This window comes from Lactuca saligna, chromosome 2 (assembly GCF_052625555.1).
Source record: "Lactuca saligna cultivar CGN05327 chromosome 2, ASM5262555v1, whole genome shotgun sequence".
Taxonomy (NCBI): domain Eukaryota; kingdom Viridiplantae; phylum Streptophyta; class Magnoliopsida; order Asterales; family Asteraceae; genus Lactuca; species Lactuca saligna.
In genome coordinates, this window is record NC_136418.1 from 118,959,258 (window position 1) to 118,985,497 (window position 26,240).

General features: G+C 36.4%; 2 protein-coding genes across 2 annotated transcripts; both read right to left on the reverse strand.

Moving 5' to 3' along the window:
- Positions 1-8,467: 8,467 nt before the first annotated feature.
- On the reverse strand, positions 8,468-10,857 carry LOC145031418 (metal tolerance protein 4-like). The gene is made up of 7 exons (XM_078979962.1): positions 10,174-10,857; positions 9,909-10,087; positions 9,635-9,833; positions 9,380-9,558; positions 9,155-9,305; positions 8,934-9,067; positions 8,468-8,837 (listed from the first exon to the last, which is right to left on the reverse strand). The coding sequence occupies exons 1-7, from the start codon at positions 10,358-10,360 to the stop codon at positions 8,658-8,660; spliced, it is 1,209 nt and encodes a 402-aa protein (XP_078836088.1). The 5' UTR covers positions 10,361-10,857; the 3' UTR covers positions 8,468-8,657.
- Positions 10,858-16,293: 5,436 nt separating this feature from the next.
- LOC145031419 (DEAD-box ATP-dependent RNA helicase 37-like) lies at positions 16,294-19,516 on the reverse strand. The gene is made up of 7 exons (XM_078979963.1): positions 19,341-19,516; positions 17,931-18,872; positions 17,769-17,852; positions 17,443-17,685; positions 17,201-17,365; positions 17,014-17,127; positions 16,294-16,937 (listed from the first exon to the last, which is right to left on the reverse strand). The coding sequence occupies exons 2-7, from the start codon at positions 18,699-18,701 to the stop codon at positions 16,461-16,463; spliced, it is 1,854 nt and encodes a 617-aa protein (XP_078836089.1). The 5' UTR covers positions 18,702-18,872; positions 19,341-19,516; the 3' UTR covers positions 16,294-16,460.
- Positions 19,517-26,240: the final 6,724 nt, after the last annotated feature.

Sequence of the window (26,240 nt, forward strand, 5' to 3'; positions counted from 1 at the left end):
GGGATTCTGGTATATAATATAGGACTTGAAATGTGTACTCGAACGTACATGAAGTTAGTGTCTCACAATCCCGTGGTATAAAAACAGATCTACTGGTTAAAATGTTACGTTTGTTCTTGTATACGAAAGTAAATTTCTTGAAATATATGTTTCTAGTACATAAGAGTTAGAAATCTGTTCGTAAAACTATACCTATTATAGTTTTACAAAGTGTGCCTTGTTTGTTTTTAGAAATACGTAGGAAAAGAATCATTTGTTTATGAAAGCATAGATTTTTGGTGTCGATTCTACGATAGAAAAGAATAATTTAAGAACAGTTTAGTTTTATACCTGCATTACAACAACTTTATATTTTAAAAGATTGAATGCTATTGTAACATATGATATATATTTATATAATTAAAAGTTCCTTTAAAGGTTTATAAATCGCATGTGATTTGAATATTTAACAGTATATAAAAGAGTTTCTTTATATAACACACGATAATACTCGTGTGTTTTACTTGTAATCCCCCCCCCCCCCCCATTGAAAACATATAAAAGTATTTAGAATAATTAAAACGGTTGATTAAGGGGTATGAAACTCACTTGAAAGTTTTGGAGATAGCGAGATGGAAAACCGGGCAGAGTTTCGTCTCGGGAAACGGATTTTCCTCGGGATTCTCGGGAATCTCGGGAGTAAAATCGACCTTCGGGACTTGAGCCAAAAAGACCAGAGCTTCGGGTTTGAACGGGAACGGAAAACGAGGCAAAGTAGAGTGAGAGAGAAGAGAAATGAGCCCCTTCTTTGAAAACCCTCGCATGCTATTTATAGGGAGGCTGGTCTGCCTCGGTACGCGGGGCGTACGCTAGTACGCAGCGCGTACGCGTGCGTCACGCATGACCGAGCCACGACCGCCTCGGCCTCGGATGGGACGGGTTCCTGGGTTCGCGGGTCGGATGGGACGGATCGCTGGCACGCGGGTCGGATGGGACGTCGGGTCGGGTTCTCCGGATCGTGCGACGTGGACGATTTGAGACCGAGCTTTCTCGGGTACGCGGGGCGTACAGGAGTACGCGGCGCGTAACACGTATGCTGACTCCCCTTCGGATAATATCCGAATTTTGAATAAAATAAATAATTAATTTATTTAATAAACTTCAAAAATTCATATCTTCTTCATACGAACTCCGTTTTCGATGGTCTTTATATCCTCGCGTAGGTGAGACTACGCTCTTCAACTTTCGTTTAGACTCCGTCGGCAAACTCCAAAATTATTTTTTTATTAAATATAAAATCTATCGTGTTTAAGGAATTTCTTTGAAAATTCGTAACTTCTTTATCTGATGTCGGTTTTTGCCAGACTTTTTATCGCTAGAATACCATTGTCGAGACCTTCGATTCTCGTTTAGGTCATTCCGGTCAAAAGTCACTCGATTTCCGATTCGAGTTTTTAGCTGTCTGTTGCTGAGTCGAATTTGGAAAAATCATGATTTCGCTAAATGAAGTCGGATTTGGGCGTTCTTTTCACGTACGATCATGGTTCAAAGACATTTAATCATAGAAGGAAATTAAATAGGACTTATTTGTACATTTTATTATGAAAGTAAATTTTATTACTCAGAAGCGGTTACAATACTTGACCCACTTTGGTCGTTACAAAGAGTTGAAATATCGGGTTGTCACACATAACCAGTTCCCTAACCGCACTTGAACGAATCATTGATCTTCCCAATTGACTACCCAGTTCTCCCCCGCTCAGGGTTCGAACCATCACCAGTGGACATACCAACAATTTACTCCATAGATTGTTCCACCAGGTACATCACACTTAACTCATGGAACATACCACGTAAACACTCAATGATCTTCCCGATGGAAACCAAGCAACTCCAAATATCCCGAAACTCATACAAAAACCTCCAAATCCTCCCAGCGCGACTGCCTCTAGACATCTCGAAATCTCAGAACGATATCCCGAAACTCAGACAAAAACTTCCAAATCCTCCCAGCGCGACTGCCTCTAGACATCTCGAAATCTCAGACCGATATTCCGCCGGTCACCTTAACTGTTCCGAAATCCTGACCCTCAGTCCGAAAATAATGCCCTATCACGCACCACGTCTCTGACTCCTCGACCCGACTTCCAACATGAGAATCATCATCAAAGCATGGAACCTCATTCTCCTAATCGATACACGACATAAAAACGAGGGCCACCTCCCTGATACATTCCTTTTAACCACCTGAAACTGTTTCTAAAAGCATGAAACACTCATATAGGCACGTTCCTGGGTCTCTTCCATCTCAGCCTCCACTAATGACTCTTTGGTACCACAAATACCTTACAGCAAACAAACTGCCCACATATTCTGATGAAAAGGTCACCACCAATGCTACCCCATGGGGCTTTTCCTCCAAACTCTGAAATCGGAAACTCGATATCTCCTTCGCTTCTCCTGGAAAATGGGAACAACGCAACTCTTGCCACAGAAGGTGACATCTCATCCATCAATCGATGGCCCGACTCAGACCTCGATCCTCCAATAAGCATCATCTCTACTCATCCCTGAGCCTAGCGACTCCCACTAACATCTCGCTAATAAGATCCCTCGGGAACCAATTCGATTTCCCTTTTTCAAGTATACTCCATTAAAACTTGCTTGACATGGCCCTATGGTCCCACACTCTATCTCCTTATCTCAGACTAGTCAACCACCATGGGACAACAGGAAAAACCAGAAGAACTAACCGCCACGAATCATGGTACTCGAACCATTTGATCACCTCTTGGTTTGCTACGACTCATGGTACCCAAACCATGTAATCTTCTTTCACTCTGCCGCAAATCATGGTACTCGAACCATGTTATCTCTCTTCTCAATCCGCTACTTAGACTCCTTTGGAATTCTCCCTATTTCGAGTATGGGTCCTCTGTTTTCAATAGTACAGGCCCATACTACCTTCCACATTTACCCATACTTTCCACACAGATCATCCCAGATTTCCTAAGTAGTTGCTCAACTTTCCCGATCACCAATCCCGTTACACACGTTCGTCCTATAGCGAATACCCTCCTCTATTAGTGTACTCATTTCACACAGTCACTTTCCTAGGCTCTTCCTAGGTTCTCACACTTCTCTGCCATCAGCTGCTGAAGAATTTCTCATGATGCCAGCCACCTACCTCCTGAATATCGTCATATTCACTTAGTAGTTGACTCCCATCATCAAAAATTCTACAAAGCACGAAGCAAGCAGCATTCGGATATCGAATAACCTTCACCAGCACATAAAACCACTCTAGGTTACAACTCTATTTTCTCTACTCACGCTCAAGAAGTGTCACCGAACTCCAGTATCCCTACCCCACGCGGGTATCAAACTAATCTATCAGTAGGCTCCTCCACTATTCATCTAGGTACCTTTCCTAGATTACTCCTCTCCTCCAAGCCCTCTCTCTAAAAGATTCATGTTGAATACTCTTACTCCGCACATACTCAAAGCACATCATAGATAGCAAAATTCCTAGGCTAAGGCATCACAAATCAGGCAACTCTAACCTTATGATATGAAATACCTAGCCTATCTTCTAGCATGCATCACTAACATCTCAATAATAACTCACAACAAAAACAAGTAAGGGTATTTTGGGAAATCACCGTTCGGACTCTGACTGATTGTACACACTGCTCCCCTTCGTTTTTCCTCTTAGAAACTCTTGCTCGTTTTAGAAAATCATTTCTTTTGAAAATCTTTCTCAATTCCTTAGTTTAAGTTCAGATGTACCCAAAGGTGCATCCGAATCCCTTAAACCAAGGCTCTGATACCAACTTGTAATTCCGAAATTTTCAAACATATTTTTCTTTTAAAAAGCACATAAGTCTCATATCACGTTTCATGAAAACTCCATTTAGTTTATTTACAAAACACAATTCTATATTTTAATAATAATAATCCAGGATACTCAAATCATAACTCCTTCTCTAGTGTGTACAATCGAGTCGGTACCTTCCCGCGATTATGAGAAAACCTGAAACACATAACACATAACACGGTAAGCACGAAGCTTAGTAAGTTCCCCAAAATACCACACACACAGCTCAGCAGCCACTCGAGGCTATATCACTGTAAGACCCCCCGGTCAATGTGTCTCAGTGGGACCCTCCAGTCCCACGGTTCGTTGGACCCTCTGGTCCAGTCTGTGAAGCTCCGCATAGCATAAATCACAAAGACATAATGCATACCATACAACATAAAGCAGGATAAGGTAATACTCAATGTAAACACATAATACCCTCCGGTCACACATAAGTACCACTCTAGGTAAAGTATAGTGAGAAGACTCACCTCGGATGATGAACAGCCCCTATAACGCTGTTGCTACGCACCGATGTCTAACTCTGAGCCAAAACCACAATTAACCCATTTAGAAACTAAGTCCAGACTCTCACTCATTAGGTCTAAAGGAAGACCATTAACCAGCCTATTAAAAGCCTAAAACCCATTGGTCCCACTAAGGCCCAATAATAAATGGGCTCACCCGTAGCCCACTCTCAAAAATGAATGGCAAGCCCAACACACGGGCCCAAGGCAAAATTATAATATTTCTCTGCTCATAGTCTCTAACTCACAAGCCCAAAGATTCAGGCCTAACCCTCATGGCCTATGATAAGATCCAACCCAAAAGCCCACAGTGAAGTTACATGGGGCGTACCTCACTTGGTACGTTCAGCGTACTTACACATGCATGAAACTGATCGGGGACTCCAACCCAGTATGCGGGACGTATTGGAACTTACGTTGGGCGTACGTCCAGTTTTGCTTTAGTCCATTCTCTTGGTCTTAAACCATTAAGACCTTAACTCATTTTCTCAGATCTGGACTCCCTATCATCTCTTACTCCATAAAGTTAGTGACTTTAAGCCTTTGCATGGCTGATAAGGTCACAAACACATAAAACTCTTATTCTCTTAACTCAAAATGCTCAAATCTCATGCATAGGTTGATTCTCACATTCAAGACCTCATTTTTATGGATCCTCGCCACTAGAAACACTTAAAAAGGACATATATTAAGCTTTAGAGTGCAACAACTCATAAAGCCTCAAGCTTTGGGACCAAAAGCCCTAAAATGGACCATATCATGCACAAAACAAAAAGGATGGGAAAGCTTTGAGCTTTATACCTCCAAATGATGCTCTAACCACAAAAAAGCTCTGATCCAAAGCCTGGACTCCATCTCTATTCTCTTCCATGCTCTTTCTTCACTCCAAAAATTCCACAATAACACTTATAAGCTCACAATGGTCACACACAAGCTCCAAAACGAGGATCAGAGTTTAGGGGGTTTATTGAATGTGGATGGTGGCCAGGAATGAGGCCATCTCATTCTTTATATAGAGACACTCTTCTTAATTAGGGTTTTCTTTTGTGCCTAGTACGCCCAACGTACCCTTTGGTACACCCAACGTACTAGGTTGCTCATCTTAAATTTCACGCGCAGGAGTACGCTAAGCGTACACACACGTACGCCCAACGTACTCCGCTGCCATCAGTTTCAACTAAAGGACTTATCTGGCCAAATCATCAAACTGACATCGCTTCCTCGACATAACCCCAATTCCCACGAACCTCATACCCTCGGATAGGTGACGAGGTGCCCTAAGCTCCTAACAACTCGTCACAACCTAGAGACTCTCTTATGCCCGGATTGCAACCCCCGAACCCTAATCACGGACGATCAGAAACATGATGTTACACATGAAGATTTCATTAGATCACTATATCATAGCAACATCCTATATACCAGAAAAGATAGCAGAAAAGAACTCTTCTCCAGATGTCAACTCTACAAGTCACATATACAACAAATAAGGACCTAAACTCTAATTACAACTCAAAATACCGAAAAATTCCCCTAATTCAAACTTGGTCAAACCCAAGTCAAAGGTCAAAGTCAACAAGTCAAAAAGTCAAAGGAAGGGCAAGATGGCTGAGTAGGCCATGCGTACTCAGCTACTATGTTGGGCATAGTCGTAACTCATCCAAAACTATGGGACTCTAACCTAGTAAGTGCATCGTACATATTGGTAGGCCCAGCGTACTCCATCTGAATCTAAATCTTCATATTAAGAGCTTATTCTTTAAATATCTATCGTCCAAACCCATACTTAGACTCATAACATCATTCTAAGTCATAAAGTTTCCACCTTTATGACTTTCCATGGCTAGAAAAGGTCCAAAAGCTAAAACCCTAATTTTATAATCCATTAAGACATCATAACTCTTGCATGGAAGGGATAGAAGGTCCAAGATCACATTCTTATGGTTCCTAACACCTAAAAATATCTGGAAGGACATCTTTTCCGGTTAGAGTAATCCATACTCATGAAAACCAAGCTTATGGGACCAAAATGATCATAAACTCAAGGCTAACAAGATCTACAAGTTTCAGACTTTATACCTCCAAAGGATGCTTGAGAATGATATACTTCTAAATCCAAAATGCCTTGATCTTCCAAGATGATTTCCTTTCCTTCTCCTTCCTTCAAGAACACCAAAAATGCACTCTTAAGCTCAAAAAGGCTCACATAAAAGATTAGGGCTTGTTAGGGATGAATTGGGAGATGGAAGGTGATGAGGGTAAAGGTCTTAAGAAGTTAATGATGCTTAAATGGGGCTCAAACCCTAAAAAATAGGGTTTATGCATCAGTCATGTATACCCTGCATACAAAAAACGTATGCCTAGCGTACTAGAAAAATCACACGCCCCACCTATAAGGGAGCCATGGAATCAAAATGCAAGAAATTTCTACTTTAGGGTCAAATTTGGAAATTTACCAAAATAATGAATGTTACATTATAAATTGTATATTGTATTTTTACAGACGGATATCCGATAATCCCATTTTGAATCTATTTGGTGTTCATCCAGTTACAACCAATCAATATATCATTAATAAAATATCAAAAAAAAACATACATTTTAAAAATATACTACAATAAATTTGAAAGTTCAATCAAAATACGATAACCATATAAAAAAATCATAAAAAACATGCACTTTGAAGTTATAGGTCAAAGTTCCAACTATCCACCAAAATACAATAACAAGTCATCATAATTAATCGGATTATAATTGGATATATCCAATTGGATAACTAAATTTATAACACGTGTTTTCATGATAGATATTATTACAAGGAGGGTAATTCGTTAATAAGACAATTGGAAGGTTGTGTAACTTATTGACGACAACAATGATGTTGATAAGCCAAGGATTACAAGAGGGTGATGTACTTTGAGTAGAACACAATGCATAGGATATTGGTACATGGCGTGTATAGTCAAAGTCAAATATGGTCAATAAAAGTCAACATGAACACGACAAGTATATGTCCTAGTCGTGACACATTAATATGTTTGGTCGAGTAGATGCATATAACAGAGGAGCGAGACACATGGAGGTAACCGGGGACGTGTGGCAAAATAGAGAAACACGTTGAAATTTTCGAGAATAAATGTGGATACAACGTGCCCATGATGGTGGCACGACACATCGTCATGACCAGTCAATAGGACACACGTTGTAGAAGTAGTGCACGTGGCAAGCTCTGAGAAAGACACAATGTGGTAAGGGGAAGAACGCGATGCGTTTTTATGTCAGGATTAAAAATATATAAGTTGAAATGGTTGTGTCTAGTCAAACTTTTTCCAACAAAAAGGAAAATATGTATGAGGAGAATTCAGATCTATGAGAGAGTCAGATACTAATGTTACCATGAGAATACGAACTACTAAGCGAGTTAAGGATATCTTTTCATTTCGTGTTATGTAATTTTGTTATGTAGTATATTTCGTACAGTTGTTAGACCTCGAGTGTGTTACAAAAGTTCATGATATGGTTATATTACGAACTCGATGGTAAGTTTAGTTGATGAATTTCACAGTAAAATTCTTAGCATGGACGGTGAGGGTTATAAACCCTAGTTTCTAGATATTACCAGACGTGTGAGGTTGAGCTAATAGCTTACGGGGTTAAGTCATTAGGTGGTTGTGTTTGGGAGCTTGACTAGTTTGGAAACAAATGGATATTGAGATTAGTTAGTAGTTGGGTGAATGACCACTATGATGGATATATTGAATAAGCTCCTAGTTATTTGGGACAAGTTTTAAGGAACTTGGTGTTGTATGTAAATAGGTTTCGACAAGGTGAATGAATTTGGATGGTTATCCAACGGCCAATCGAATTTGGAAAAACCTTAATAACCATGGAGTTCAAAAATTGCACATTTACGAACTCCAACTCAATAATGATGATCCCGCCTATTTAAAGGTGTATGGTTTTCACAAACTAATAACAATTTTGAAAATTTTCTTTGCATCTCGTTTTCATAAATCTCTGTAAATGGCATTCCATAGGAAGAACATCTTCGAAAATTAGAACAAAATATGGAAAATACCTTAATCCGAACTGAAACAAACCATTTTCAACTGTATCCAACCTTCATAATATTTCAAAATATGTTGATGCAAACTTCACATTAGTTACACTTCACCAAAAGCTCTCATCCTCACATCAACATTCACCTCCCAAAATACTAAAACAACCCAAACTTCAATAAAGCAACTACAAACTAGGGCTAAAAACGTAAATTCATAACGATTTTTAAACTTTCAAGGCTGAGTGTTTGGAAGCCTAACAAGAACAGAATGTTCTGGTTTATGATCACATTCATAATCAAGATGAACAAATGCTCTTTCCACTTCTGGTAATTCTTCTATCTTGATTTGAAGCGATTCCCCAATCCCATGTGCTTCTTTCAGTGGCAAATCTTCAGGCAATTCTATATCAACCTAAACATAACAAACAACACACTCTTTCCTCAACATTTGAATATTCATTAAATTAAATTAAATAAATAACATATTATATTATATTATATTACACACCTCAACAAAATACAGAACACCAAATGTGTATGCACGAACAGTGTCCACACGGCTTATTTTAGGATGATGCCTCAGGACTAAATATGTCAGTGTTTGTAGAAAATCAGGAGGTGCTGTTTGTCCAACTAGTGAAACTACAAAATATATAAATAAGCAAAATTTTTAGTACATGAAATGGGGCCCACAATTGAAGGACATTTTCGACATTTTGTCAAATTAACCTGCATTTTCTATAACAGTTCCAGACCAATTGCTAATTGTGTAAACAGCAAGAAGTATGGCTCCAGCAGGATCAATCCACCAGTAAAACTCATCACCAAGAACAGCAGCAACCAAACCAACCAAATTTGTCACCACATCAAAATAATGATCCTGTGAATCACACATCAAATTACTAAATTGCCCTTTACAGAGATTCATATCCAAAACTCAAGTTAATCACACACCTTAGCATAAGCTCTAACAATCTTGTTACCAGAGCTTCTACAGTAAATATAAAGAACCAATTTCACACCAGTAGCAGTTAACATAATTGCATACAACCAAATCAACTGTAAATCATTCATCTTTTCAGAAGGTGAGTTCCTAATTAACTGTTCAACTGCTTGGATTAAGACTTGAAATCCTGCATATTCATCATGTTAAGTGATAACTGAGAAAAATTTTACATATTTACTTATATACCCTCCATAGTCACATACCAAGAGTGGCCATGATTGCAGCAAATATGATGATTCCAACAGGTTGGACTCGTAATTTTCCAATTGGGTATTTGTAAATGTTGATGCTTTTCATTGATAGGTGAGTGAACCATAGAATAGCTCCTGCCATTAGATCAAGTAAAGAATCTAGGGTTGATGCAGCAATTGCTAATGATCCGCTTTGTACTGTTGCATAAATCTGGAATTCGTTTGAGAAAAAAGATGAGAAAGAATGATTTATTGGAGCAATTAGAAATTAGAAGTTCTTGTTTACCTTAAGTGCAAGTAGAAAGATGTTTGCCCAATTGGAGATGTTGATTGCTCTTTCGTGTTGAGCTTCTTCTATCAAGTCTTCTTCTTCAGTGTTTATGTCATTGGTTGTCGCACGTAAGCAGTCAACTTCTTCAAAAGATTTCAAAGCTGCAAATTGCTTTTCGTAGTATTCTTTCTCCCCTGAATGAATTAATGATGTGATAAATCTCAAGAACAAGAAGAAATTTGATGAAAAGAATAGAGGAATTTGAAGTTTTTTTTTTTACCTTCTATTAGACCGATGGTTTTTGAAAGGTCGACCTGAAATGGAGCTTCAGGATCAAGGCCACGTCGGACTTTTTCAGGCAATTTTGAAAAGAAATCGCATCTCAGGCTAGTAACTGAATTACGTCTGTTCCTTCGTATGTGCTTTGAATCATCGTCACTCGACAACAATGGTGTTTTTGCATCCATTTGATTTTAAGATTTGAAACTAAAAGCTCTAAGCATTACCAAAAAAACTTCCAATGATCTTTTATCCTGAAAGCAATGATCTAAGAAATGAATCTGACACTTTACGACAAATTAATTATTTCTCTCAGACAAATCGTCGAACACCTGGTGTCACACATCTACACATCACGTTAATAATTGATGTTTTGAACATACTAATAAATGTACCACCATTCAAAAGCTTGTAATTTACTTGTCTTGAAAAAATCAAGAACTTATATAGGAATACGCCTGTTGCATACGACCAAGCTTGCTCCACACCTCTCTCGTGAAACAAAATTGTAAAGAAGGGTACATGCGTATGCAAGTGGACGTCGTAGAGTCGGTAGAAATCATGTACATATCGCATTTCTGAAACTTTTGTTGTTTTGTGTTTTGTTGGTTTGCTGAATACGATCGGAATATTTGTTGGTTTCTTCGAATTGATTACAAATGTTTGGTATTGAGAGCACTGATTTGTTATTGTTGTCCTTTCGGACTCTCTCTACGTACTTTCAGAATAATCACACATACCTAAGTTGCCTGCTACGTCAACATCATCTCCCACAAATTTCCATGATTATTCTATTGAATTATTATGTAATAAAATATACTAATTAAAATGTTTATTGTTTAATTTACGAGTTATTTATTCACTAAAATAGTTTTTTATTTTTCAATTCTAACAAAATAACCATACAACGTTAAAAAATATATTTGAAAACTCGCGATAACAATTTTTTCAGACACGTGGAACCACCGCTAAACATTCGCGGGAACACTTTAGTTTCCTCGATGTTAGTTTACGTTGTTTCAGTTGTTACCACCAAATAAACGCTACTTATGCGCGAGTAATAACTTTTTGCATATTTCTAACGTCTCGTTCAACCATGCATGCATAAATATTCATCGCAGCAAGGTCGTGACTCGTGAGGTTATATATTTCATCTATTAAAGGCTTAAATGAATTACATTTTAAAGCACTTATGATTATTGCAATGTCGCTCCAATGGTGATACCGCTTGCCATCAATCTACATGTTTAATGTTTAAGATCTAGTTTAACGTAAGAGAAAGACAAACATGCAACTTGTAATAATTTCAAATCCCAATTTTGTCAATTGTAAATGTTCTATAGTCCTCAGTTCAAAGAATGGTCGAGAAATGATGAAACAAAGGATACGACCAGGCCAACCCGATCGTGGAAACTCAGATGGTCAGGACTCATGTTTCTAAAGGGACCAAAATTCCTAAAATATGTGAACCCACTATATCTTTGGACCGACCTTGGATACGGTTTATCAATATGCGTCCCGAAAACAATCCATCAAGATTAGCTCAAAACAACTTAGAAGTATCTTATCATATTAGTTTGCTTAGTTATTTATTTGAATTGTAGTGTATATATATATATATATATATATATATATATATATATATATATATATATATATATATATATATATATATATATATATATATATATATATATATATATATATATATATATATATATATTGTATCATCAAACAAGAATGCTTGAGAATTGGCTACTGCGCATTACCCAAAAAAACAGTTGAATAATATTGTACATTGAGTCATTGATCGATAGATAAGACTGTTAACGAATCAAACGTTTAACGAACTGTTTGTGAACCGTTCGGCGAGAGGTTCATTTATGTTCGTTTATTTATTAAATGAACGAACATAAATACAAATTTTCATTCATTTAGTTAAATGAAAGAACATGAACTATGATTTTGTTCTTGTCATTCAATTATGTGCGTGAGCGTTAGTTTATGTTCATGAACATTCGTTTATGTTTGTTCAGTTAAGTTTATTTTATATTCATATATGCTCAATTATGTTTGATTATATTACTATATTGTATGTTTTTTTTTCTGTTTATATATGTTCAATGATGGTTGTTTATCTTTGTTCGTTAATGTTCATTTAGTATGTTCATGAACATAAACGAACACACATGAACAATATACTTTGTTAAACGAACGAACATAAACAAGAAAATTCGTTCGTTTATCCATTCATATTTGTTCGTTTGTTCGACTAACTTAAATAAGAGAACATGAACAATCATTGTTTGTGTTCGTTTACAGTCCTCTTAATAGACACATTTTCATGGCCATCAATGGGGATATCAACTGATATTATTAATGGAAAACGGGAAGTCATAATTCGCACTTTGACTGCAAAGACATTCATCGTACTCATGATTAGATGTATTTAACGACATATATGGTTAGAAACCAGAAAAGCAACGATTATATCAAACATACTTCCAAGCATAGCTTAGATATACATAGTAATGATTACAAGCTGATCAATGAATTCTTAATTTGCATTGATAATGAATAAGATATACATACATACATACATACATACATATATATATATATATATATATATATATATATATATATATATATATAATTGTTGAGCCTAAATTAAAAGATTTGTAACAATAATCAATTGACTCTTTCTATTTGACTAAATCTAGAGTTTATCTACAACAAATAAATATGCACATGTTATAGCTTAATATCCTCCAGCAAGATGGACGATTGAGAGAGAAGTCCAATCTTAGAGATAAGAGTGTTTAATCGATGTTTAAGTAATTATGTTTGTAATTGTGTGGATGTTTTAAGTGAAAAAAAATAGCAATGTACTTTGGTTTTTTGTCCCTAGTTTAAAAATAGCAATGTACTTTGGCATCAATAAATGCATTCTCATTTGGTAATTGTGTTTATGTTTTAAGTACAAGAAATAGCAATATACTTTGTTTTTTGTCCCTAGTTTAAGAATAGCAATATACTTTAATAGTTTTTGTTTATGTTTGATAATATAACTTACAAGTTTATATATGTTGTTATTTAGTATGTAATTGGAAAATTTTCATGCAATGTTCAACGACTCGGCGTGTAGGGATGAGTTTTATGCGTTTTTTCAATCGGAGAAAGATCAAGGAGGGAACGACGGGAACAGAGGAGATGGTTGGTCAGATACTTAGTTTGTATTTTGTATGTTAGACTTGTCGTGACACTTTGGTACTAGCTTGTTGTAATTATAAAACTTTGTAAATAAACTTTGGTACTTGTTTATTTTTATATGAAATTAATTATATATAATGTCGTTACACTATTTGGTACCTAATCCGATATGTAATTCTTTTTTCTGCAGTTAATGTCGTTATGTATCGTTTTTTTGTACCAAAATAGTTGATTAAAAAATAAAAAAATAGAAAATGTTATTACCGGCGACGAAAGGCATTAGCGGCGACAGGAGTTTTAGCGGTGACACTCGGTATTATCGACAACAGATATCTTTACCAGCGACATTTTGAGCAATAGTGATAGAGCAGTGGCAGCGACATTTTACCAGCAACATGTCGTTGCTATTACCTTACCGGCGATTTTACTAGTCTTTAGTGCCAACTTTTGTCATCGCTAATTCCTTTTTTTCTTGTAGTGATCATCTTAGGAATGACGTACACATGCATTGATATATGGAAATCCAACTGAATCAATATGATCGACCAACAATTCAAAGGACACTACAACTACATTGGAATAATCAAACAATTACCAACACATATAATCTCAAACCCCTTAAATAGATTAAAATAGATGATCTCTCGAGCATTTAGTGAATATAAAATATGTATGGAATGGGCATAAAATTAATACTATCGAGTCTTGTTAGGAGGAGACCTTGAATCTATTATAAATATTCTCTCGTACTTTGTCATTCTCACATTTGTCCATAAAGGCTTGTGCGAGATCTTAAACATTACGTCCATCATTGAAGTAAACATCCTTGGTTGGAGAGTTGATTTAGATAGTTTGGCTTTGCAGGAACATTTAGATCGAAGGAGGTTGATTTGGATTTTGTCCTTTGCCCGGTTTGTGAAGTGCAAATTAAAATAAATACCATCGTTTTGTTAAAATGCGCTTTGGTGGGATAATTTGATTCAATTTCCTAACTAATCAACAACATGGTCAAGTCTTATACGTTGAAGAACAGAAATGAGAAATGGTTAAATGTTGTTGCTCTCACTACACTTTGTGATGTTTATGATGTAATTGGTTTTTTTTCCTGTATGGAACATATGATAAATAATCTCAAAATCTTCAATATTAAAATGAAATGGAACATATGATAAATAATAATATCAAAATCTTCAATATTATAATGAAATACAAAATACCAATAATTACTTAACTAGTCAATGGAGATAGGCCAAATGGACAGCACAGTGTGTCCGTGAATAGCTTTGTGATATGATCGAATATTGGCATGGCAGTTGGCACTTGGCACTTGGCAGGCAGGTCAAGGGTGGTATGGTGCGGTGGCCTGGTGGGGCATTTTCCCACGGTGTCTATGAATGGATCAGTATGATTGTATGTATACCTACCAGCATTTGTTTATATGGGTAATCACTACAATTTCATAATAGTTTTCATGCTATGAGATAAAAAATTTAGAAATTATTATAAAATAATCATTTATATAATAAAATAGTGATATTGTAAGAAACTAATTTTCTTATAAACACATTTTATTTGCTATTTATTTTAAAAGACAAGAGATTTTTTGAAAACATAAATATTTTCGAATTTTGAATATTCCATAAAATACCTATACTTTCACAAATTTATAAATAATTTCACTAGAATCATTGATAAAATATTTCAATTCAAGAACCAATATGCACTTTTCGTAAAGTATGAATGTTCTTACATTTTGAAAGATTTTGTAAAATACCTATAATTTCATAAATTTTCAATAATTTAATAATACTGTAAGATGTCGAGTCTTTTGTTTGTTCTAAAAAAAAGTTCTTATGGATGGTGGACACCAAAATATAGAGAACTGTTTCTAACCGATGCGAAACACTAACACTCTCTAAAGAGATAGAGGCTATGAAAATAGACAGAGATATTAAGTTACAATGGAGCTAGATGTCAACTCATCTATATTGGTTTAATTGGTTCTACTCTCTATTTTTTTATGAAGTGAATGAATCTTTTTATCGAAGATTTAAAAAAAAAGGTTTGGATCTCCTATGGGAATGACATGAAAGAGCTAAAACCAAAAATAATGATATTTGCTAGCAACACTATAATGGAGGTAGCCAATCAATATATATTGATCTGATTCAGATCAAAATTTTCTGTTAGATCTCTTCTTATGTTAGAATTCTTTTTATTTACTTAAGATTATAGTTCAACAAGCAAGAGCACTGCCCTGTCAAGGCAGACGTTACAGGTTCAAACCCCATTAGTCCCAATAGATCCAATAAGTACATCAATTTATCTCTCCATTTTATGTGAAATGAAAAGAGGGACACGCAAAAACAAAAACAAGAAAAAAGATCAAAGATCAAAGTTACATTATACCATATAAAATAAATGTGAAGTCTTTTGTTTACTTTTTAAAAACTCTTTTGAGAACAATGTAAATTCCAACACATATAGATATATGTAAGGTTGTGCCCAGCTAATGTGGGACATACTGACCTTCTCATATAAGTATATGTGAAATCCTTCGTTTATTTGACACACCTCCTCATATAAGATATATGTAAATCCTTTCTTTACTCCCCAAAAATAGCCCTTAGGAAGATGGACAATGAGAGATTAAGCCACATAAAAGCTAGAACTTTGATACATGTAAAGATAAAAGATGCATATAGAATTTTTCTTACCCTTACCCACCAAATGTGCTCTTATGGAAAGACACTTAAACACAAAACCTTATTGTGAAGAAATAAAATATTAGGTTTGATTTCATTGTTTCTGATTGTTTCAGATTTATTGGCACGTAAAATGATGAGTTTGATATCGTCTTCTTTATGGTATATTTGATGAGTTTCAATGCATAAGGTACAAGTTAATATAAATAACATCACTTCGCATCAAGCATTGTCTCTTCGTTAGTATTCTCCTTTTGATTATAGAGATTAGACCATGATATATAACCATGTCACCTAGAACAAAATTTCCACACCATAATTCTTAATCCCCAAAAAAGGTTAAATACTTTTTAATTAAAAAAAAAAAAGACTAATCCCATGCACTAGGTGCACCAGCCCCACCATATCCACCACCACCACCACCACCATAGTAATCCATTCCTCCACCACCGCCGCCACCAACCCCCCTATTGAACGAATTCTCCTTTCTAAAATCCCGGCCACCAAACCGCCCGCCGGACCGCCTACCCTTACCACCACCATAAGCCGCCCGGCTGGCGTACCGAGTCAACCACTGTGGAACTTCTTGATTAGCTTCTTGCATAAGGTCCGCTAGCGGTTTAGCTAACGACATATTATTCTCATTAAAAAAAGCCGTAGCCAATCCCGTCTTGCCAGCTCGCCCTGTCCTCCCTATCCGGTGTACATAGTCATCAATGTCATTAGGAAGGTCAAAATTAACCACGTGTGAAACATGTGGGATATCCAACCCACGTGCTGCCACGTCAGTAGCAACAAGAATTGGAGTCTTCCCACTCTTAAATGACCTCAATGCCAACTCCCTTTCCTATTAATAATTAAAAAAACAAAAATTAGAAAATTAACTTTTATTCGTTTTATTTTAACCCTAATTTTTTTTTTACCGGTTGTGTTCTGTCTCCATGAATTGTAGTAGCGGGAAACGAATTGCCACATAGCCAATATTCAAGTGAATCGGCTCCTTTTTTTGTCTCAACAAAAACTAGTGTAAGAGGTTGCTGAATAAAAAAAATATATTACATTACATTAAAAAGATAAATGAAAAAAATTATAAAAAGTGTACACGTGTACCTTGCCAGATCCATTATCTATTTGTGCATGAAGAAGGTCCATAAGGTGACTTCTTTTATCAGTTTCTTGAACAAATTCCACCCTTTGAACAATCAAATCAGTACTTGACCCAACACGCCCCACAGTTAAAAATATATAATTTGAAAGAAAATCAGCCGCAAGTCTCTGCGGATAAACATTATATAAATTTTAAAAAAACTATAAATTAAAATGATTTAAATTAATAAAATAAAATAAAAAACCTGGATTTCTCTAGGAAAAGTGGCACTGAAAAGCATTGTTTGTCTTCCACCAGGTGGAGGCATGTCTGTTTGTTCCACGATTTTTCTTATTTGAGGCTCAAATCCCATATCCAACATACGATCTGCTTCATCAAGAGCTAAATACCTTATCATTTGTAATGACACTTTTGCCCTTTCAAGCAAATCAACTAATCTTCCAGGTGTTGCCACAAGTATATCAACTCCTCTCTCAAGCTCTCTCAACTTCAAAATAGCCAATCAACTTAATACGTATATATACTAGAAAATATTACCAATTTACTATATTACCCCTAAGTTGTAGTTACCTGTTGATTAATAGGTGCTCCACCATAAACAACCACCACCTTCACACCTGTCTGATAAGCAAACTTTCGAGCTTCCAAATGTATCTGAACACAATAAAAAATATAAAGACATTGAATACACGAAACCAGAGTATGAGATTGGTGAAAGTCAAAGAGCCAAACCTGACAAGAGAGTTCCCTAGTGGGAGAAAGAATAAGAGCAAGAGGAAAGACAGTTCTAAAACCATGCGGTCTTTGTACAGATTGACCCCTCATAATTCCACTAATTATAGGAAAGCAAAAAGCAGCTGTTTTTCCAGATCCTGTTTGAGCACAAGCCATAAGATCTCTTCCAGCAAGAGAAATAGGAATAGTGTAACGTTGAACAGGGGTAGGTTTGATATATTTGCACCTCCTAATGTTGAGATTTAAAGCTTCTCCTAAGTCTATTTCAGCAAAAGTGTTAACTGGAGGGGGGACATTAACACCACTTGTTTCAACAGGAATATCTTCATAAGCATCAAAGTTGATACCACTGCTTTCTTGATCTGATGCAATTTCTTCAGCAGAGTCTACATCATCATTACCAAATGGATTGGCTTCATATTCTCTACCACCCCAACTACCACCTCTGTTTCCCTTTCCCCAACCACCACGTCCACCACCACCACCACCATGGCCGCCAGTATTGTACCCTGGCCTACCATAGTCAGCCCTAGGAGCCACCCACCGTGAACCGCTTGTTTGTCCGCTATATCCTGACCTATCATTGATCGGAAGTGGGCCATTGTTTGAGGTAGGTGGGCCCGGCATTTGTTCAGGAGTGCGTGGTCTGTTACGAAGATGAGGGGGGACATATGCAGGTTTTTGGGGAGCATTTGAAGCTCCACCAACCCCATAACCATCAGAGCCAGAAGCTGCATTATCAACAGCATCAGCCCACGAGGTTCTCATGGTATATAGGAATAGAAATCCTCAACCTTAGGGTTTAATATCCCGAAAATCCAAAATCAGAAGCTAAATTCTCTTAACCTAAACCGAGAGATACCAAAAAAATGTTGTTTGCAGGTTTATATTGACACCGATCGATCAAAAAGTTGCAATCGTTACCACACAGATCAATTCCTGAACACAATGAAACGAAGAATAAAATCAACATTGTGGCAGGATATCATCGTATCAGTTCCAATTAGCTATATGACATGCATTTGCAGAAAAAACTTCATACCATGCAAATCGCATAAATCAGCCAACAAAACTAAACGATATCAATGATGTTAAACTGGAAAAATGTTGCTAAATACTAAAATCCAATCCAACGAGTTCTAGAATCCCGCTGAAATCGAGTTTGTGTATATATCTACCTAGCTACATACACGCTTTTCAAATACAGATAACTATAAGCCGCGTATAAAACGGTAACCGGATAATTTAGATAAGGATGGACGTAGTGCTCCTTGAGAGCAATGAGATCGAGCGTTTCACGAATTGATTGTTAGCTCGAAAGACAAATGGACGTAAAACAATATAGATACATATAAACATCAGAGATAGAGAATCAGAAACACATACAGGAAAAGGAGAAGGACGAACCTGAAATGAAGGAATTGAAGAGGAAAATCTGTATCAATGGCGGAGGGAGATAATGCAGAATCGTAGGAGAAATCAGAAACCCTAATAAAGGGGAAAAGGCCTATATTTCAGAGAAGAGAGAGAATTGGGACAATAAATCGAAAATATAGGATTATGAGATGCTATGTGCGATTAGATTTTGAAACAAATAAGAAAAAAATGTACGATTTTGAAACAAAAAGAAGGTTGCTATGCCATGAGTTTCAAATAGTCATCATCATCATCCCTAATAAACCATATTTTAAAATTTGAAAAGTATGTCTTACACATTTATAAAATTTAAAAAAAAAAAAAAAAAAAAAACTAGGTTACAACCTGTAGAAACTATGAATAAAATATTTATAAAATTTTATTAAATTAAAAAGACCTAATTTTTGTTTAGGCATCTCGTTTCCAAAATCAAGAATATGAATTTGAAGCCAATGGAGGCGTGATTAAAGGAGACAAGATTTGACTAACGTATTTGTGGAGAATAACGTATTTGAGCAGGAAAAAACAATTAGAGGGTTCTAAGAGATTGCCAAGTGGTAAAAATACTCTTATTTATTAGATTAGGGAATATTATATGAATATCAAATTAAGTAGTGCAAACCATGAAAAAATAGCAATAATTATGCATTTGTAAAATGTTGATATTATTAAATACTAGATATCAAGGTTATCCTACTTTATCGTTTAGGTTAGCGGGTGTGGTTACGATAGTGAAGGTGTTCACTTTATTAGCGTGTTCACATAATTGTTAAGAGGCATGGATACAAGAAAAAAAAATGAATAAAAGATAAAGAAGTGATGAACAAAAGAAAAAGAAAGAATAATAAAGAGTTGTATTAGTCGTTAAGAAGTCATCATGCTCCATGAAAGGGTCATTATGCTCCATGCCACATACCTTAGTGCAAAAGGACACTTCACACACACACAAAGGGTCTCTAAAGTTAAAGTTATGGGGAGTGGTTCAAATGAAAATCAAAAATAGTTAAGAACCATAAGAACCTCTAACTTTAGATGTTTATAAAGGGTTTAGGGTAATCCTAAACCCTAAACCCTTTATAAACATCCTAAACCCTAAATCCTAAACCCTTTATAAACACTCTAAACCCTAAACCCTTTATAAACATCTAAAATTAGAAGCTCTTACGGTTCTTAACTTTTTTTTGTTCTCATTTGAACCTTTATATATATATATATATATATATATATATATATATATATATATATATATATATATATATATATATATATATATATATATATATATATATATATATACACTAGCCGTCTACCCACGCGAAGCGGCGGGCGGCGAATAATTTGATCTCTTTAGAGTTAAAACCATTTTGCGTTCACTTCGAGAAATAAATATTAAATGACATCTATTTTTCAACAACATTACCATACCATATTAAGGGGGTGTTTGGCTAAGCTTTTTTTAAAACAATTTATTAGGTTCCACATCACTATAAGTTCAAAAAAATATTTAGATTAAAATAATTTATTCCGGTGGGGAACCTATAATACATCATTTTTTCATAAGTTACCATACACTTACTTATTAACTTATAAGCTAATAAACTAAAAAGCAATAAGTTTTTTTGCCAAACACCCCCTAAATGGTTATTACTTCCATTTATACATACCTAAACCACTTGTACTGTTTATCGTCCTCTTTTTTTTTCGTTTTCCTTAATTCCTTTATTAATTTAATGTCCTACTAAGTAAAATACTAAAATATATAAATAATAGTTTATAAAAATTAACCTTTAGAATATCAGGTGTTGTGATTCAAAAGTCAATAAATAGGCCTTTGAGAAGGCCAAAATACTTAGGTGTCAACTTGTTCATTGTGATTTTAAACCAAGTTTGGTCACAAATTAAAACATTTTCAACGATGGTATGTAATTCAAGGATTTATATTGATTTAGGTTCTCAAAACGTTAAAATATTGAATAAAATCTATATATATTTTAACAAAATCTATATAGAACCTTATAATAAGGACAATAATCACCATAATCAGGAAGTCCATGTGATGAAACTTGATATTATAAGGACCAATGATGAAAAAGGTTTCATTTTTGGACTAAACAAGATGAAAAATATATAAACTACCTTAATCATGTCAAATCTTGTGTTTAACCGTTCTTTATTGCAAAAGTAAAATGCCAAAATATACAAACTAATAATAATACAATGCTCTAACTGGCCCTCTTGGTTGAGTTCTTTGAACCTAAAAGGATTCCAACTGAATACTCTCACTGATACTCAAAAGCACATCACATATAACAGTAACTCCTAGGCTAAATCAGGCCACTCTAGTCCTAAGATGTGAAATACCTAGCCTGTCTCTAGCATGCACAATATCTTATAAAATGTATCATAAATATCTCATAACACAAAAGTAAGGGTATTTTGGGAAATCACCGTTCGGGCTCTGGCTGATTGTACACACTACTCTTTCTCGCTTTCTCTTTGAACTCTTATTCATCTTTTAGAAAATCATTTCTTGAACACTTTTCTTACTTCCTCAGTTTGAGTCCAGATTTACCCGAAGGTGCATCCGAATCCCTCAAACCAAGGCTCTAATACCAACTTGTAACACCGTAATTTTTCAAACATTTTTTTTTAAATTAAAATAGTTTATCTCTTTAACACTTTCCATAAAAATCCCATTTGTTTAAGTTGCAATACATAACTCTTTTGTTCAATCAATTAATAAACCAGGATCTTCAAAACAAACGCTTCCCCTGGTGTGTACAATCAAGCCGGTGCCGTCCCGTGAACCTAAGAAACCTGAAACACATAACACAAAACATTGTAAGCACGAAGTTTAGTGAGTTCCCCAAAATACCACTTTTACACATATTAGCCACTCAAGGCTATAACTTTGCAGGCCCTTGGGCCCTAACTCTGTGTGTCTCAGTGGGATCCTCCAGTCCTAACTCTCTGTGGACCTACTGGTCCTAACTCTATGGACCTAAAGGTCCTAACTCTGATAACTCATAATCATGCATATCACATATCACAATAAATCTCAGAAAATAAATAGCATACAATTACACTGTCATATAACTCTAAACCTAACTCTATGGACCCTTTGGTCCTAGCTCTGTGGACCTTTCGGTCCTAACTTTGATATACACACAACATAAATCACATAGAAATAATGCAGTGCCACACATCGCATAGATAGCATACAATAACTCTGTCACATAACTCTATTACCACTCTAGGTTAAGTATAGTGAGAAGACACACCTGCTAATGCCGACTGAAGAACAAGATCACGTTGCTCCGACCACCGTCACGAACTCCACCACTAAATCACCGAAACCAATAAATACCAATAACAACCAAAATACCCCTGGAAGTCAAATAGTCAACTCTTGGTCAAAGTCAAAGTCCTTAGTCAAAGCCAACCCTCCTGACTGACTCTACTCATCGAGTCAACCCGCTGACTCGTCGAGTCCCCATGCTCTGAAACTCCCATAACACGATTCAACTTGTCGAGTCCCACAACTATGAGTCAAACTGTACTCAACTCACTGAGTCATCCCTTGACTCACCGATTCTCAACTTAACCAGAAAAGGTTAGGACCTCAAGACCAGACTCGCCGAGTCCAAGAACAGACTCGCCGAGTCCAAGGCTATCTTCAACCAACTCGCCTAGTTTCTTCCTATCTTCATGCAACTCGCCGAGTACACCCACGTGACTCGCTGAGTACCACTAGCTCTTAACCCATACAGAGGCTTTCCAAGCCATGCAGGGTCTCCAATCCATAGATCTACTCTTATACAAGCCATCCATCACGTAAAGTGGAAAACTTTACGTGAATCCAAGGAGATCTAAGCATAATACACTCTTGGCTAAAGTTTGGGGCTAAAAGACTTCATCAACAGCTCTTGAATAGGGACTTTATGCTCTTTTAGATCATCAATACTCTAGATCTGAGGTAGCAACCTCAGATCTAACCTCCAAATTCAAGATAGCACTAGATATACACCCAAAAATCCCACAAAATGAAAGATCTAGATGGATAACAACTCAAGCAACGAATCATTACCTCAAAAGAAGGCTCCAATAGAAGAATAAGTCAAAACCTTGAAAAGCCCATTGCTCCAAGCCTCTTAATCTTCAAAGATCTCTTCAAAAAACACCCCTTCAAGATCCAAATGTTCTCTAATTCTCTCACAATGAATATTAGGGTTTCTGGACTTCAAGGGAGAGCAAAGAGGTTGGGGAGAGGGTATTATGTTCTTTATATAGGGCCAAATCCCTAGGATTAGGGTTTTCTCCACACAACACCAACTCGCCGAGTCCAGCCACCGACTCGCCGAGTTGGCCACTAGACACACGACCAGAATCGCAACCCTACCCGTCGAGTCTCCCCATGTACTCGCCGAGTTGACCATTCACATTTCACTTTGAACCCTGAACTTTGCATCCCTGAACTCGGGATGTTACAATTGTGGTGTTAAAAGTTATATTTGTGAATATTGAGGGTTAAATTGTAACTTCTGGACTTGAATTGTTATAAATTTTGAAGGTTGAGGGTTGTTTGGTAAATTATGGATTTAAGTTGAAAAGAATTGAGAGGGAGGGACTGGAAGTGTAATTATGGGTTAAGTCTGAAAATGGACGGGCATAAACCCATCACCTCTTCTCATTCAAACCCTAACCCTACTTCACTTCTTCAGCCGCCACCTTATCACCCCTTATTCTCCAGCAGCCGCCCCTCCATTGTTGAAGCCAGAAGCCATGGTTGCATCGCTGCCGATGAAGACAGAAACCGTCGAGGAACACATCGTGGCTACCGCTGCTGTCGTTCTCGGTCGTGCTTAGCGTACAGATCTGGTACGCGCCGCGTACCCCATAAGGTTGACTTTTGTTGACTTTTAGGGTTTGGTTAATTTTAGAGTATTTGAGCCTTGAGAGGGGTAAAATGGTCTTTTACCCTCCTGAGAGTGCTAAGAGAGGGAATGGTCTAGCCTTGGGAAATGTGTTGACGCTGTGACATCCCCAAAATCACGGCCAGAAAAGACCGATTTTGTTTATGCTGTATAAAAATCAGAGTACTTCATTTTATAAAAAGGTTGCGGAATTTGTTCCCAGAAAAACATGGTAAATACGTTATTAAAACATTTTCGAAGAAACGTATTTATTTCATTTTAAAACGTTTGGGATGTCATCGTTAATACATGAACATAAGCATAAACAGAACTTACAATTATTCACACTAGTGGTCTACATCTCTTTAAATCTCTCAGTGTAATGTCACTTCATATCAACACCTGTGATATAAATAAACTGAGTGGGTCAGGTTGGGAAACCTGGTGAGCACATAGGGATTTCAATCCCACAATGTTATACCATATATATATATATAGTTTAAAATTCACAAAATATACAATTTCACCATACATATATGTAAACAACTCTTATCCCACCCCGTCGATCCTCGCAACGAGGCTATCCATACTCTCGGACCTAAGATTAGTCGTTTTACCTACTCCATACTCTCGGATCATAAATGAACGAATTTACCAAATCCATACTCTCGGACTAGGGACGAATGACTAATCCATACTCTCGGATTAAAGATGAATGATTTTGCCTAATCCATACTCTCGGACTAGGGACAATAGCTAATCCATACTCTCGGATTAACGACGAATGATTATGCCTAATCCATATTCTCGGACTAGGGACAATGACTATGTCTAATCCATACTCCCGGATAAGTGACATATACTAACTTCTATTCTCTGAGTTTAACTCACTTGTACTCGTAAGAATATACTACCCAATATTCCTCATATTTAATTTAGGTCTACTCTTTATCCTAAATTATCAAATATAATCAGGTATGTTCTTTAACACGAATTTCAAGCAACATCAATTAACTTGCACATAAACATATAATTAATACTTCAAATCAATACTTGTATTAAAATCATGTTCATGAAAGGGACTATGCACTCACCTGAGAAGGTGGTGACTCGGTACTCGGACAGCGCTTCGTTTACTTTAAAATAATTTCCTTCGACGAAACCTAGTATTATCACCAATAGATTTTAGTCTATTATTCGCCGAGACTAATTAATAGTCTAGCTATTATTACTATTATATAAGCGTTAAAAAAATACTTATATAACCCATAATAATAGCCCAAGTATTTATTATATGTTCTTAATAACGTTAATATAATTAAATAAAAACTATATTAAAAATAGCGTAGGCGTAGCTCACTTACAGCGGGTTTCATAGAAAACCAGGCTTTGCTTGGAGCAGCGTTTCCGAGCCAAAAAGCTCTTCTTCTCGGAGCCGTCGAGCACTCCGGGGCTTCCGCCTCGTGCTAGGGAGGTTCCCTAGGCTTTTCGGGGGATTTCGGGGCTAGAGAGAGGTTCTAGAGAGAGAGTAAAGAGAAGAAAGAATGAGAAAGGTGTGAAGAAAATGAGGGTGGGAGAGGTGGTATTTATAGGGTGAAAATGGCTGAACTTGGTGCCACATGTCACCATCTAGTGGCAAGACTTGGGGAGAAAGCAATGGCCAAGATTGTGCCACATCACCCATTTTCGCACAACACACTTCCGACTTCTAAAATCCGTAACTTTCACATACGATCTCCGTTTTTGACGTTCTTTATATCCACGCGTAGGTAAAAATAATATCTACAACTTTCACTTTGACTCCGTCGGCTAATTCTCGACCGATTTTAAATTTAACAGTACGAGGCGTTTAGACTGTTAAATGACCGCGAAGAATTCGTAACTCCTTCATACGGACTCCATTTTCGTCTGTCTTTTTACCGTTGAGTTCCTATTAATGAGATCTTCAACTCTCATTTATTTCACGTAAGCCAAAAAC